This window comes from Tarenaya hassleriana, unplaced genomic scaffold, assembly GCF_000463585.1.
Source record: "Tarenaya hassleriana unplaced genomic scaffold, ASM46358v1 Cleome18, whole genome shotgun sequence".
In the NCBI taxonomy this organism is placed as follows: domain Eukaryota; kingdom Viridiplantae; phylum Streptophyta; class Magnoliopsida; order Brassicales; family Cleomaceae; genus Tarenaya; species Tarenaya hassleriana.
The window spans coordinates 2040759-2055432 of NW_010965216.1; the positions used below are offsets into that span (position 1 = coordinate 2040759).

General features: G+C 39.3%; 2 protein-coding genes and 1 pseudogene across 2 annotated transcripts; 2 read left to right on the plus strand and 1 right to left on the minus strand.

Moving 5' to 3' along the window:
• Window positions 1-5374, plus strand: part of LOC104810617 — an 8350-nt pseudogene extending 2976 nt beyond the window's left edge.
• An 808-nt stretch (window positions 5375-6182) lies between these two features.
• On the plus strand, window positions 6183-7486 carry LOC104810618. The gene is made up of 2 exons (XM_010536962.1): window positions 6183-6445; window positions 6978-7486. Exons 1-2 carry the CDS (start codon window positions 6226-6228, stop codon window positions 7484-7486), a joined length of 729 nt encoding a protein of 242 aa, XP_010535264.1. The 5' UTR covers window positions 6183-6225.
• Window positions 7487-12733: 5247 nt separating this feature from the next.
• On the minus strand, window positions 12734-14149 carry LOC104810521 (pyridoxal 5'-phosphate synthase-like subunit PDX1.2). The gene has a single exon (XM_010536858.2). It carries the CDS (start codon window positions 13801-13803, stop codon window positions 12901-12903), a length of 903 nt encoding a protein of 300 aa, XP_010535160.1. The 5' UTR covers window positions 13804-14149; the 3' UTR covers window positions 12734-12900.
• Window positions 14150-14674: the final 525 nt, after the last annotated feature.

Sequence of the window (14674 nt, forward strand, 5' to 3'; positions counted from 1 at the left end):
CATCAAGACCGGGATCGTCATCAGCATTCCTACGCTTATAGCAAGTTACCCAAATCTCTAACTTCCTCTGGAGCTTTTGTTTGGTCCAGAAGATGCGGATTGTTGATCGGTTTTTTATGGATCCACCCGGTGTTTTCAGGAAGGGATTGTTATAGGAAGGATGTTTGCTGCTCTTGAAAACTACCAAGTTGACGGAAACAAATAGATGATTGCTATGGGTTTTATGAACATTGTCGGTTCTTGTACCTCTTACTATGTTACAACGGGTAAATTCCGAGAATATCACAACCCTTTTTCCCGGAAAACGGTATTTGACAATGCAACCTCATTGTCTGAGACCGTGTTCTTCTTGTTCTTCAAATTATTTCTCAGGATCGTTTTCCCGATCTGCTGTAAACTACAACGCTGGAGGAAAAACGGTCGTTTCCAACACCATGCTTGTAACCCTTTTGTTTCTGATGCCGCTCTTCTATTACACACCGAATGTGATCCTAGCAGCCATCATCATAACCACAGTGATAGGCCTCGTCGACTATCGAACAACGTACAGGTTATGGAAAGTTGACAAGCTCGACTTCTTCACTTGCTGTGTTCCTTCCTCGGTGTCATCTTCCTCTCCGTATCTCTCGGTCTAGCAATTGTTATAAGGCAAAACTCTCCATCCATCCCTCAATGGTTCTTTCCACTCTCTTGTTTCCATTTCTCGGGAGGATGTTAACTAAGTTTCCTCTACATTTTTCTTCTTCTGATTCATCAGGTTAGAGTTTTGGTTTTAAAAATTCTGTTGCACGTAACCAGATCAAACATCAACGTGTTGGGAAATATCCCGGGGACTTAGACGTACCAGAGTCTTGGAAGATACAAAGAAGCCTCGAGAATACCGGCTTTCCTGATACTGGCCATAGAATCTCCGATATACTTTGCCAATTGCAATTACCTGCAAGAAAGGTCAAATCCATGAGCCTCTCTCCCTCAAGTGACTAACCCATCTGGCTCTTCTTCGTGTTTTTTCTCATGTGAAAGTAAGTTATGGCTCTACAGGATCTTGAGATGGATCAGGGAAGAAGAAGGATGGATAAAGGAGAACAATGGACATACCCTGAAATGCGTCGTTCTTGATTTGACAGGTACTGTATCGGTTTAAGACAAAACAACCTTCTTCTCCAGATGTCTTAGAGTTTCCGACCAAATCTTGATAGCTGAAAGTTCCTGTCTTCGATCCATTTTCAGTTGTTTCGGACATAGACAACAGCAGGATTGAAGCCATGTTTGAGCTCGAAAGGACGCTTGAGAAGCAGTCCCTGCAGGTGAGTGAACTTGAGGGCATGCCCTTTGAAAATCCAAGAGAAATATGATCTAAATGCACCTCTTTTATATACAACTTTGATATCTTATTGACTTTCACATTTATGATTACAAGGATTATATACACTTTGAATCAGTTTGAATCAACTAGAATTAAGGCAAATAGAGAGCATATAGTTAGGGATTTGATATAGTATAATATTTATAATATCTAGAAGATATCCTTCCTTTATGCCCCGTAAGATGAGGCTCGTGTGCGAGGCTCATCTTGATCTGTAATAGATCGAACCGCATTCGAGATAGTGGCTTCGTTAAAGCATCAGCCAATTGGTCTTGGGAGGAGACGTGTGATACACGTAATTGGCCGTCTTGAACTAAGCTTCAGATGAAATGGTAGTCGATTGCGATGTGTTTCATACGAGAATGAAAAACGGGATTAGCACATAAATATGTAGCTTCAACGTTGTCACAATAGATTACCGATGATGAAGATGCCATCATGCTGAGCTCCGATAGTAGGGAGGATAGCCACCGGACTTCGGAAGCGGTTGAGGCAACGGATTTGTACTCGGATTCCGTTGACAATCGAGCGGCAATACGTTGTTTCTTTGAGGACCATGAGATTGGATGGATACCAAAGTAAACAACATGGGCACTTGTTGACATAAAATCATCCCGATTGCCTTCCCAATCGACATTCGAGAAGGCATGTAATGATGGGGAGTACTTTTTGGTGGACATGAAGACGCCAATAGAGGAAGAGTCGGCTAGGTAACGCAACACTCGTTTCATGGCTTGCCAATATTCGGTTGTCGGTCGGCGCATGAATTGAGACAACTTCTTGACGGCATAAGCGGTGTCGGGTCATGTGAAATGTAGGTATTGGAGACTACCAACCACGTTCCGATACTCCGTAGGATCATCCAATGGTGAACCCATGGCTAATGTCAAAGAGCTTGTAGATGCCATTGGTGTAGAAACGGGCTTGCATGAAAGCATATTGGTACGAGTGAAGAGATCGACGATGTACCGTTTTTGCGTGAGATAAATCCCATTAGCCGACCGGTTGACCTCAACTCCAAGGAAGAAGGATAGGTCGCTCAAGTCCTTGATGGAAAAACATTCGGATAGTAGGTGAATGAACTCTTGGCACCGTCGATGGTCATTGCCGGTGATGACAAGATCATCAACATAGACCAAGATGTAGATGATCACTTCGGCTTGACGGAGAATAAATAATGATATATCGGCCATTGAGTTGATGAATCCCAATGATAATAAGAATAGCTGGAGTTCATTATACCATGTCCTCAGAGCTTGTTTCAAACAGTAAAGTTTCTTGTGAAGCTTACAAACATGAGTAGGCCATCTTTGTCAACAAAGCCCAGAGGTTGTGTCATGAACACATCATCATATAGCCGGCCTTGGAAGAAGGCGTTGTTAACATCAAGTTGTCTTAGAGGCCATCCTCATGTAGTGGCAATGCTCAATACGAGGCGTATGGTCGTCGGTTTAATCACCAGACTGAAGGTGTCGTGATAGTCGATTCCGAGCCTTTGATGAAAACCCTTTGCTACGAGCCGAGCTTTGCACCTGTCAAAGGAACCATCAGTATGTCGTTTAGTACCATTTACAGCCAACAATATTGTAGGAAGAATGTGATGGAACTAAGTCTCAGGTCTCATTCTTCACAAGTGCATCAAACTCCTCAGTGATTGCTTGTCTCCATTGCGGTGACTTGGATGATGAAGAAGACAATGGAGAGAAAAGAGAGTGATAGTTTTATTCAAAACCTCACTCGAGGGGTGTCCTAACCTAGAATGCCACTCGTTAAGAGTGGTTTTTATTGAAGAAAAGATAGAAGGAGATGAAGACGAATGAGATTTAGTGTCGGTCGGCCACTCATACACTCCATTATTAAGCAATCCGGTTGTGAGTTGTGCCCCCGTTGCGAGATCCTTCACCTGAAAGTACAGAGGGAAAAATTCCACCGATACCTTGTTAGATACACAAAGTTGGTGTATAGAGATAATGTTTTTATAAAGAGAGGGTACACAAAGAACGTTATTGAGTTTAAAAGGATGAGTATGAGATGGGAAGATAAAGAACCGGTGTGGGTGATTGAATGTTCTGAACCGTCCGGTGTATGGAGAATGAAGCGAGAGGTTGCCGATGTCGGATATAATGTGGTGAGATGCCCCGGAATCCAGCAGCCACGTCGGGGATGAAGTGTGAGGTGAGATCACTGTGTTGTGAGCTCGTAAAGGAATTGCCTTGCACCGGAGAGGGGAGAATGCCAGCCGAGGAGCGGAGGAGATGGTAAGTTTTGGCGCTATGGCCTTGAGTGCTACAAAGCTGACATTTTCTGAGGTAGGGTCGGCGTTGGCGAGGGCCATTGGTGTCCGAGTTATGTTTCGGAGTTGATTGCCATGAGGGATGTCGGTTGTTGCCATGGTAGCGTGCCTGCATGGTATTGGCAGTGATTGACATAAAAGAGGCAGTCATGTCTGAGGCATGAAGATCGGATTCGTGATTGAAAAGTTTCTTCTGTAGCTCGACGAAAGAGATAGACAAGTCTCGAGCATTGATGGCATCTTTTTACGGGTTTGAATTCTTCTCCCAATCCTCCAAGCACAAGATCAACAAGATCTCTGTGATCAAGTGGTTTGTCAAGAAGAGCTAATTCATCGCCTTTAACCTTGAAAAAGTGCATGTAGTCCTCGATGGATTTGTTGCCCTTGACAAACCGGCGCATGTTCTCCTTGATTTGCTTAATGTGGCCTCTAATTGATCGGGCAATATAGCAAAAATACCTTTAATTTGCTACAAAGACTTCATGGTATACCTTTCAAAACCCTAAAATTTTGAAAAAAAAAATAAAAGGAACAAAAGACATAATTAACCCTCTCACAAAAGTAACGTGATACTCCTCTCTTCATTTTGAATTCATCTCTCTCGTTTTCATTCTTTGACAACTCTTCATTTCTTTCTTAACTTTCTCTCTCCACTCTTATCTTTCTCTCAACTCTTCCATTTTCTCCCTTCTCATTTCATTTTTAAACATAGAAACACAAACGAAAAATGATTATTTCGTTGAGCATATCTTCACCGACGACCTCATATCTTCTTCTTGAGTCGGTCTAAGACAGAACAAATGACAAGAACTGAAGGTAAGTTCATTAATACAAGAGATTGGTTCGATACATAAACTTTGTGTTTTGGGTTTGAGTTTTATGATTGTTAGAGTGAATCGTGTGGTTTTTTTTATGAAAATGAGATAGATGCATAGCAAATCTGTCGAAGAATATGCAAGAGGCGCATATTTAATTTCAAATAAATGTTCGAAACGATAATGGAACGGATTGATAACGAAAACAAATGTACGTCATATTGGTTACACCGTTTAAAATTTAATTTTGGTCACACTGGTCACACTAGTCACCCTGGTCACACCATTCAAAATTTAGTTTTGGTCACACTAGTCATATTGGTCACACTGGTCACACTAGTCACATTGGTCACACTGGTCACACTAGTCACATTGGTCACACTGTTCACACCGTTCAAATTTTAGTTTTGGTCACACTAGTCATATTGGTCACACTGGTCATACTAGTCACTTGGTCACACTAGTCATACTGGTCACACCGGTCACATCGAAAATTTTTAAAATTCACGCGAAAATATTTATTTTTTTGTGATGGAGGGAGTTTTAAAAATTTTAAAATATTTAAATTTTTTCCTAGAAAATCTAAAACTGCTTATCTCTTTCTCTTCTCATTAATGTCTCTGTTATTGGAACCCACGCCAATGGGTATTTTGGGAATAACATAATTATAAAGGTATGTTTTGAAGTAGTTTTATTTTTTATTTTTGAAGGGGTATGATGTGAAGTCTTTGTAGCATAATATGAGTATTTTTGATAAAACCCCAATTGATCGCCCGTAGGTGGAGGCAAGAGTTGTCCATGCCTCACCGGTAGACAACAAGGCTGAGTGGACTCTACCTAACAGTTGGAGAAGCCATGGCTGACGTTTCATCGACATGGAAAGCACATGCCAAGGCATGAAAACCTGCCATTTTCCACCCATGAGCGGTCCTTTTTTTGGCTAAGGAAAAAGGTGGAAGTAACTAGAAGAGCAGACAGATTAGCGGTTTTTGGACATAAGAGAATGTACATATGTATCAGCTTATATATAAGCTTTCTACTTTCTCAATAACTGAGGGCTGCAGAATAAATGTATTTCATTTCAACCTCTTAAAACATATGGATATTCAAAAACAAAAAACAGAAGAAAAACAATTCTTATGGACATAAAATATCAACCCATGCCGTCAAAATCCCAAGTAGATGATCACTAATCTGGAAAAAGGGACCATTTTTGTTCAAGTTTTTATCAAAATTATGGTTATTTCTAAAGCCAAAATTGGATCTTTTTTTTTTTGAATTCTTGGCCAATATGATGAAGCTACTTATGAATTGGACATTTTGATTTGGCAGCCACTGGGGATTACCAGCTAGGACTGAAGCCCCTCCCTTTCTCTCTCTCTCTCGCTCTCTCTCTCTGTATAGGGTGAAGTAGAGACTCTGCAATTCCGGTTATGGTGTCGGTTTTGGTGTAATTTATTTCGAATTTAGGTTTCTGGGTTCCAAAAATAGATTTTTTTTTTGGCGGGTTTGACCCGACACGAGATGAAAATTGTATGCAGACATGGTCGTAGCCAATAAACTCTATAATTAGACGAAGCGAACTATTCTTCAGCCTGTCGCCTAGAAAGGCTCTGAACTCTGGCTCGAACTCTACAGTGATGCACCCCTAGCTATTTATGGAGGATCTAAGCCATGCGCCCCTTGACATATTACTGTTCATATCTTTTGTGCGTTTAGATCGTGAATTTTCTTTCCTGAAATCTGCGGAAATGGGAGTGGACAGAGAGGAGAGGAGGAGGAGAATAATGGAACGAGGTTCGGATCGTTTGGCTATGATCACTGGCCAGTTGCATAACCTTGATCCTTCATCTCCGTCATCATCATCGTGGGCTTCTCATCAGCGTGCGTACAGTGAATCGTTCATGCCGCAGATGTCATCTGATGATCATCTGACTCCAGAAATCTTAGCTCCCAGTTATCAAATCCAGGGTACAAATCCCATTGCTTTCCAAATCTTGATTTACAATGTTCTCTTATGGGTTCTTCCTCAAGATCTGATTGTGTGTGTGTATATATATATCATCTGCAAATCCAGATGATACGTACAGTTATGTTCTTCGATCATGGCATTTGCTGAATACTCATATCTTGTCTTCTCCCAACGAGAAACCCTAATAGTCTTGAGCATGAGGGAACGAATCTGATCTATGATCAGATAGTCTTGAACATATCTGACCACTACTTTTGTTTTTTTATTGTTAATCAGTATCACTTGATTTAAAGAACATAACTATATCACTAGATTACAGTTGAACACGGTGAAATTGATCATCGATCCGAAAACAGATCTTGTCTTGTCCCAACTAGAAACCCTAATGATCTTAAACATGAGGGAACAAATCTGGTCTATGAATCTATGATCGTGACAACGATCTTGAACATTTCAGACAACTAATCTTTTGTTAGTATCACTTTGATTTAGTTTAAGGTTGTCTGTTTTCGGATGGATGGTCATTTGCAGAGGAAAAGACAGCAAGAGAAGAAGCAAAACTGTCATCGTCTCGTCCATTTCCACGGAAACCCGCAAAACCTGCAGAGCCAACAAGACCAGAAACAAGACAAAGGCCTCGGACAGGTTTCTTCAGCTCCAAGAAACTAAACTCGAGCATCATAAACTCGGAAAGAACCCGCAGTCTGAGCTCTCTCATCATAGCTTCGCTCGTCGTGTTACTGCCAAGGCTACGTATCGTGAGTTCGGACAGCATCTCAGCCATGAGACCACTCTACGTGCTGTTGCTCACAGACTGTGCGATAGTTCTGAACCATCTGTTAATGGAAGGTTCCAAAGGGTCGGGGCGGGAGACGGGAGAAGGCGGAGAAGATGGTTCCGGAAGCGGGGGAGGGGAAACGTGGGAAGGAGCGGAGAAGCTTCTAGAGAGAAGTCTGGTAGTGTACCAAGCTTTCCGTGGAGTGTTCATAGATTGCAGTCTTTACATGGTTGTTGTCATTTGTGGTCTCTCTATTCTCTAGATATTTCTCTCCTTTTTTTTTTCTCTAGATAAATTCTCCTATAAGATGCATCAATTTTGTTAAAAATTTAATATTAATACACGAAATTTTTTTTTAAGAGAACAAACGAATTTTTCTTGAGTGAAAATCATTAATTCTAAAAAAAACTCCCAGCTATTTCACTCTGTTTCTTATTTCACGTGTAGTTTCTGGAAAATCTTTGTAAAAGTTAGTGTATCATTCATTATTTTAACTCAAAGTTGAGAAAAAATTGCGTAATTTTTTGTGAATTTTAAAATAAGCAATCTCCCTTTTTTTCTATGTAAAATCTTATATAAATACCCGAATTTATTAATAATTTATACGTTAATACATGTGAGACCGTTTGTTTTATCTAAAATCACTAATGAAATAGAAATTATTAAAAACAAAAAAAAAACTTGAAAGATAGGCCTTGAACACGTACAAAGAATGAAGTCCTAGTCCGGCGGCCGAAGCTCTCCCCGATCACACAATTTCGAGAAAATGACGACAACAAACAACAAAGGCTCTGCATCCCGGGGGAAACCCCTAGAGTTGGTAAGGAGCATGGTCAACATATCGAGAGGTTAGGGGTTCGACTCCTTACCCGTTCACCTATCGCCTGTCAGTTACGGCTGATTTATCTCTCACGCATGTGTTGCAGGCTCGTGCGTGTGGGCTTGGGTTTACTCGGTCAGCGCGCCCGAAAGGTAGCAGTCGGGGTTCCCCATGTATCAAAAAAAAAAGGCTCCGCATCCCGGTTATTGGTATGAAAAACCCAACCAAAGATAACCGAATAATATTTACATAGTGTTATCTTGATCAAATCGATTTGAAAATCGATTGAGAGTAATTTTTTAAAATCAAATAATGTGAATTTGAATCAAAATAAATATAGTATAAAATAATTGAACAAGAAATTTTTTTCCATAAAATATATAAACTTTTTATTGAAAACTAAATCTAAACCGAACCGAATATAAAAAAATCGAAAATTGAAATGTCTACCTCTAACAAACATTAATTACAAATTCAATAAGAGAACATTATTTTTATAATGATCTCATAGCTAGTAGGATTTTCAAGTAAAATTCCGGTTAGAGTTTTTTTTTCCTTTTTTTTTAAATATCGGATTTCTATACATAACAAAATTGTTTTTGGTGTTTTTTTATCGTCAAATAATAAAAGATATATAATATATATATACAAACAGATTTTGGAAATAATAATAAAAATACTATCTGTAACAGATATTATGCATATTTGTATTATAACAAGATATATATGGACACTCGTGTATATCTTCTGGTTCAGGATAATCTTGTGGGAAATTATACACCGAACGATATATGTCATATTTGGACCGACTATATAAAGAAACCGACTTCTAGATTCATGTGTCCCCTATCTTTTTTGTTGTTGTTGTTGTTATTATAATAAGGTTGGCTAGCTTTAGATTCATGATGCGGCGATGACAATATAAAATACATATACTATAATAAGATAGAATCATTACCATCCATCCATACAAACGTCCTTTGATTCTATCTCCTTTGGTCACCACAGAATCTTCTATACAAGAATCTTCCACAGAGAGAGAGAGAGAGAGAGAGAGAGAGAGAGAGAGAGAGAGATGTGTTACACAAGTAGTGACACGCATCCTCGTGCTCTTGAGGGCTTCGACGAAGCTGCTCCGGCGGCGGCGGCGGCTGTGGCGGCGGAGGCGGAGTTCAGCCACCGTGGAAATGGCGGCGGCGGCGATGACAGGAAGAGGTGCGTGTGTTCACCGTCGAAGCATCCGGGTTCGTTCAGGTGTAGGTACCACCGACACGAATATACATGGCTTCGCCGTTAAATCCCAAACATGTGGTTTTCTCTTACTTGTAGTATTGGTATATAATAAAGTTTCTTTCTTTTTTTTTGTTGTAATCTTAATCAGATTAAGTCTCGTGTTTCTTACTTTATAAAATATAAAGTTTCTTTCTTATTTTATCGTCAAAATGCATGTATATATTAACATAGAACAGTAAAAACAAAAACCTACAAAGGATAAAAAATAAAAATAAAAATAGCCACATACGTATCAATGAGTAACTTAAGTTTCTACATATGAGAAAACTATCTCGCGGTTCGCCCATATGATCATTTGAACATTCTAGGTTATATATATATATATATATAATGATTAGTGATGGCAAAATAAATCAGGATCACGAACCAGTTTACAGTTGGCTCGTTTTTTTATTGAGCTGAGCTGGAAAATAAAAGACCAAATAAAAACGGGTTGAACGAGTCGGCTCGCAGCGAGTCTGAGTCTATCTGGACTAGTTCGGTCAGTTCACGAACTGGTATTAAAAAATATTAGGTTTTATACTTTAATTCTTTCACTTCTTCCATTTATACAATAAATTAGAATTTATGATATGTTGATGTTTTTTGTTATATTTTAATGTTGTTGGTGTATGACACTTTTTATATTGTTTTGATGACGTGAGATTACATTTTTTTTTATTTTTTATTTAGATATGGTTTTATAGATTGTTATGTTAAATATTTTATGTTATATTGAATGATTTCAAATTATTATTGTTATTATGTAGATTTCAAATTATTAATTTTTATATAATTTTAATTTTTTTTAGATAATTAGATAAAAACGGGTTGGTTCGTAAGCCAGTTCAGAATTCGGACAATTTGGTTTGGGTCAGAGTTTTTTAACTTGTAAAAAAATGGACTGAACGGAATGAAGAAAAAATGAGATGATTCGATGAATCAGTCCAAACCAACCGTTTTACATCACTAATAGAATCTTGCCAACCCAAAAAACCAATCATAAGATTTTTAATTGTCCAACAAACCATCTCTAGTCCACGCCAAAATATATAAAACGTGAAATTTAAAATTTAAAGATCTCTAGTGTATATATACACACACATACACGAATTATGGGGCCGTGTTGTTAAATAAACTACCTTGTATTCACATACATGGTCGCTTGGATTTAGACAGGACAACTTTAGCGAGAAATGGTATGTGCATCGTATTTACCAAAATGCCACATGCCTACGTTGCAATGATATAATTGTCGTTAGATTATAGATTCTGCGACTCAAGATTGTTTTAATTTATTATTAATATTATACTATAAATTCAAACAATTTCCATTTCATCTTTATATTTCTAAATTAATATATAGGCGACTTAGTATCCAAAAAAAATAAGAATATGGTAACCGATCCAAAATTCTAAAATTCGAGTCAGATTTAAAATCGGATATATCTAAATAAATAAAATGATGTCAATATCAGAGCGTTCTAAACTCGCAAGTATTGTCTTGAATTGCTTTCTGATACAGGTCTTCTTGGATGCAAGCCTGTTTTGGTACCTATGGATCCTAATGTCAAGTTGAGCAATGATTCTGGTGCTGTTCTGAGTGATCCTACAATTTTTCGGGCACTCATTGGTCGTCTGTTATATTTGACTATAACACGCCCAGATATCACATATTCGGTTTACAAACTTAGCCAGTACATGGCTCAGCCTACTGATGAACACTTGCGAGCGGCTCAACGCATTGTTCGTTATCTCAAATCAGATCCTGGACAGGGTTTGTTTTACTCGACAGATTTTGATTTGCATTTAAAAGCGTTTGCAGATGCTGATTGGGCGCAATGTGCAAACTACCGTTTCTCGTAGCAGCACAGAGGCAGAATACCGGGCTTTAGCAAATACGACCTGTGAATTGATTTGGCTGGATAATTTGGTTCAGCATTTTCAGGTTCCGATTACTCGTCCCGCAAATCTGTATTGTGATAATCAGTCGGCTCTTTACATTGCTTCGAATCAGGTGTTTCATGAGAGAACTAAACACATCGAATTGGATTGTCATTTGGTTCGGGACAAGCTGAAGGAAGGGTTTATTCGAACGATGCATGTGAAGAGTTCTCATCAGCTTGGTGACATTTTCACTAAAGCTTTGCAGCCGCCTCTGTTTCATGCTCTTTTACAGAAGCTTAATGTTTCAAGTTTATATTGTTCTGACAAATATAAACTTGAGAGGGGGATATTAGATACAAAGGAAACCTTTTGTAAGGGAAATGAGCCGGTGGAAAATTAGTTGCACGGTTACGCGATATTTGTAGATATATAAAGGATACTGGTATTATTGAAAGGAATATACAGAAAATTATCCCAAAACTCTGTTTTCACTTTCTCTCTCTATATTTTTCTCTCCTATTTTCTCTCGCTTTCGCTTTCCTGAGCTTTCTCGATCAGATTGACAAAGCTAATAATTCCACTCCTCAAATCGATCCTTTTTGTCTTAATCGCCTTGGGATAAGACACCCAGAGTTCGAGCTTTGCTGGATATGGCGTTGGATTCTCGACCGAATCTATGCCCCTGTTGGTGTTGTAGGAGGAAAATTGAAGCCCTTGAAACAGCCCAAGAGCGGCAAGAAAGAATACGATGAGGTCCGCGAATCTCTTACTCAAACTCAGTGATTACCTTTTTATCGACCTCGAGCTTCTTTGATGTTTTCATCTTTTACAAAAAAAAAACTCTTTTGGGAGTCTGTTGATGCACTGTATGACTATCTTATGAAGTTCCTTTTGTTTATTGAACTATGAGGTATCAATGTTTGATCATATATCCAATTGTTCCTCTGTATGGTTTCCTTTTGCTCAATATGATCGACACAATATCTCGTTTGCAGCATGATCTAGAGAACCTTCAGAAGAAGAAGGAAGAAGACAAGGCAACTCGTGGTCTGACTTAACATCTGTTTGCTTGATTGAAAAATCGTTTGTTCCTTGATGATCTCGTGGTCACGATGAGAACAGGCACTGAAAGAGCTGAGGGCCAAGGCGGCAAAGGGAGCAATCGGAGTCGGAGGAGCCGGTCTGAAGAAGAGTGGAAAGAAATGAAAAGCCGATCCATGCCCTCTTCATCTTTTGTAGAAAACATTTGGTCTGTGCCCTCAAGTTACACCTTTTATCCTATCCCTCCTTGTTGTTGGATGCTTATGTTACAGCTCTTGATTTGTGATTGTTCATGCAATTACATTTGATTAACCATCAATGCCATGATATTTGATTTTCGTGATTAATTCATAACCCTTGATTGAATTTCTGTTGCAGTTACCAATTTAAGAGTCTTGTGAATGGTTTCAGATCAAAGTTATATCCATCTTTTACTCGGGCATGACACGGATTTCACCAAATCCTCCAACTTTGCTGGAAACTAAAGACGAGAGAGTTTTTTTGGACCAAAGCTTTCAAAGGCAAACTGAAATCTTCTGCTGGGTTTCACCCTTTGATTACATCTCTATTACATTGAAGTTTGGAACTTTGGAGTCAAATACGGCAACTTCAACCACAATCAGCAAGCATCTCCTCGACCAAACTCTTGGATCCTGTCAGTCATCCCGAATGCTAAGCTCCCCCATTGCAGTATCCAGCCCAGAACTCATCTCAACCAGAACATGTGGATCGTTGTAATGACGAACAGCCTGAACAATGGATCTCAGTTTCTTGAATGGATCAGGCCCATCAAAAATCTCCGAGCCGACAAAAATCCCGTCGCAACCGAGCTGCATCATCATGGCTGCATCAGCCGGAATCGTGATCCCTCCCGACGCAAACTGTACCACGGGAAGTCTCCCCATCTGCTTGGTCTGAACCACGAGATCGTACGGTGCAGATATGTTCTTGGCGAAGGTGAACACTTCATCTTCATCCATGTTGTTTAGCATTCTGACGTCACCCATCAATGTCCTAACGTTCCTCACAGTCTCTGAAATGTTACCTGCAGGCGTTACCTCTCCTTGGACTCTGATCATGGCGGCTCCTTCTCGGATCCGACGAAGAGCTTCGCCCAGATTCCGACAGCCGCAGATGAAAGGGGACCGGAAGTTGTGTTTGTTGATGAAGTTGTCCTCGTCGGCGATGGCCAGGATCTCGCTCTCGTCGATGTAATCGACGGCCAGAGATTCCAGGATCTGGGCCTCGACGAAGTGACCGACACGTGCACGCCCCATCACGGGTACGGACACGGCGCGTTTCACCTCCTTGACGAGACCCGGATCCGGCATCCGGCGGATGGCGGCGGCGCCTGGACCGGAGGGGACGACTACGACGGCGCATGCGCCGGCGGATTCGGCGATCTTGGCCTGGTCGACGGAGGAAACTTCGACGATGGCACCACCGCGGAGCATCTGAGCGATCCCGATCTTGACGGAGAATGAGTGGTGGTGGTTCTTGGCGTCGGTAATGGCGCTACCGCCGTAAAGGGTCATGGCGCTTTGGTCTTGATCCGCCATTGGTTGATTCGTCGGACGGCGACAGAGGTATAATTTCCCGGCGAAGGGCTTTGTAATGGTGATGATCGGTAAGAGTGCAAGAGGTGAGGAGAATAAAGGAGGAAGAAGAGACGAGTGTGGTGAGTTCTAGAAGATTCGGAGACGGTCGGAAGATGGTAGAAGCTGAGTTGAGTTTGGTCGGTGACTCGGTCTGGTGGGAAGAATAAATGTAAAATTCCTCATTTCACTAGGAGTTAGGCAAATTATTGGAAAGATCCGATACAATCTTATATTTATTCCGAATATAATCCGAAATATCCAGATAACTCGGATGGATGGAGTCAATAGAATAATTCATGTATATTATGTTGATTCAAATTTTAGTAATTGAAATATTCCAAAATATACAAATTTCTTTTAAAAATCCGATTTTTTTAAATATGCATTTTAAACTTCTATTGTAGTTTTTTTTATGAATCTACATAACTAATTTCGGCGTCTTAGTTAATAAAACGCGCATATCGCGTGATCTGAAATTAGTTATATATTTTTAAAAAAATTATTATTAATATTATAGTTTTAAATATATTTTATTCTTGAATTTCTAATTTATATTTTTAAATTGCAATGAATTTTTTTAAATGTTAGAATAATGGAATGATTTTTTTTTCTAAAAAATATTAGTAACAATTTGTATGTTTAAATTTTTGTAAGAAATAATATATAACCAAAGGTTAGTATCTAAAATATCTGAATACTGTTTTAGAAAATTTTATATCTCGAAGTTACGTTTTTGAAAAACCGATTGTTAATAAATTTTATACATATTTATTTAATTTAATATGTTAACCTTTAATTTTGTGTTAGTTCCAAATTTTTTTGGAGTCGACCT

Excerpts from the sequence above, each read along its gene's own strand:
- LOC104810521 (XM_010536858.2), bottom strand. The coding sequence starts at position 13,803 with ATGGCGGATCAAGACCAAAGCGCCATGACCCTTTACGGCGGTAGCGCC.
- LOC104810618 (XM_010536962.1), top strand. The coding sequence starts at position 6,226 with ATGGGAGTGGACAGAGAGGAGAGGAGGAGGAGAATAATGGAACGAGGT. Across the intron at positions 6,446-6,977 it reads TCCCAGTTATCAAATCCAGG|AGGAAAAGACAGCAAGAGAA; the intron begins GTACAAATCCCA and ends GGTCATTTGCAG.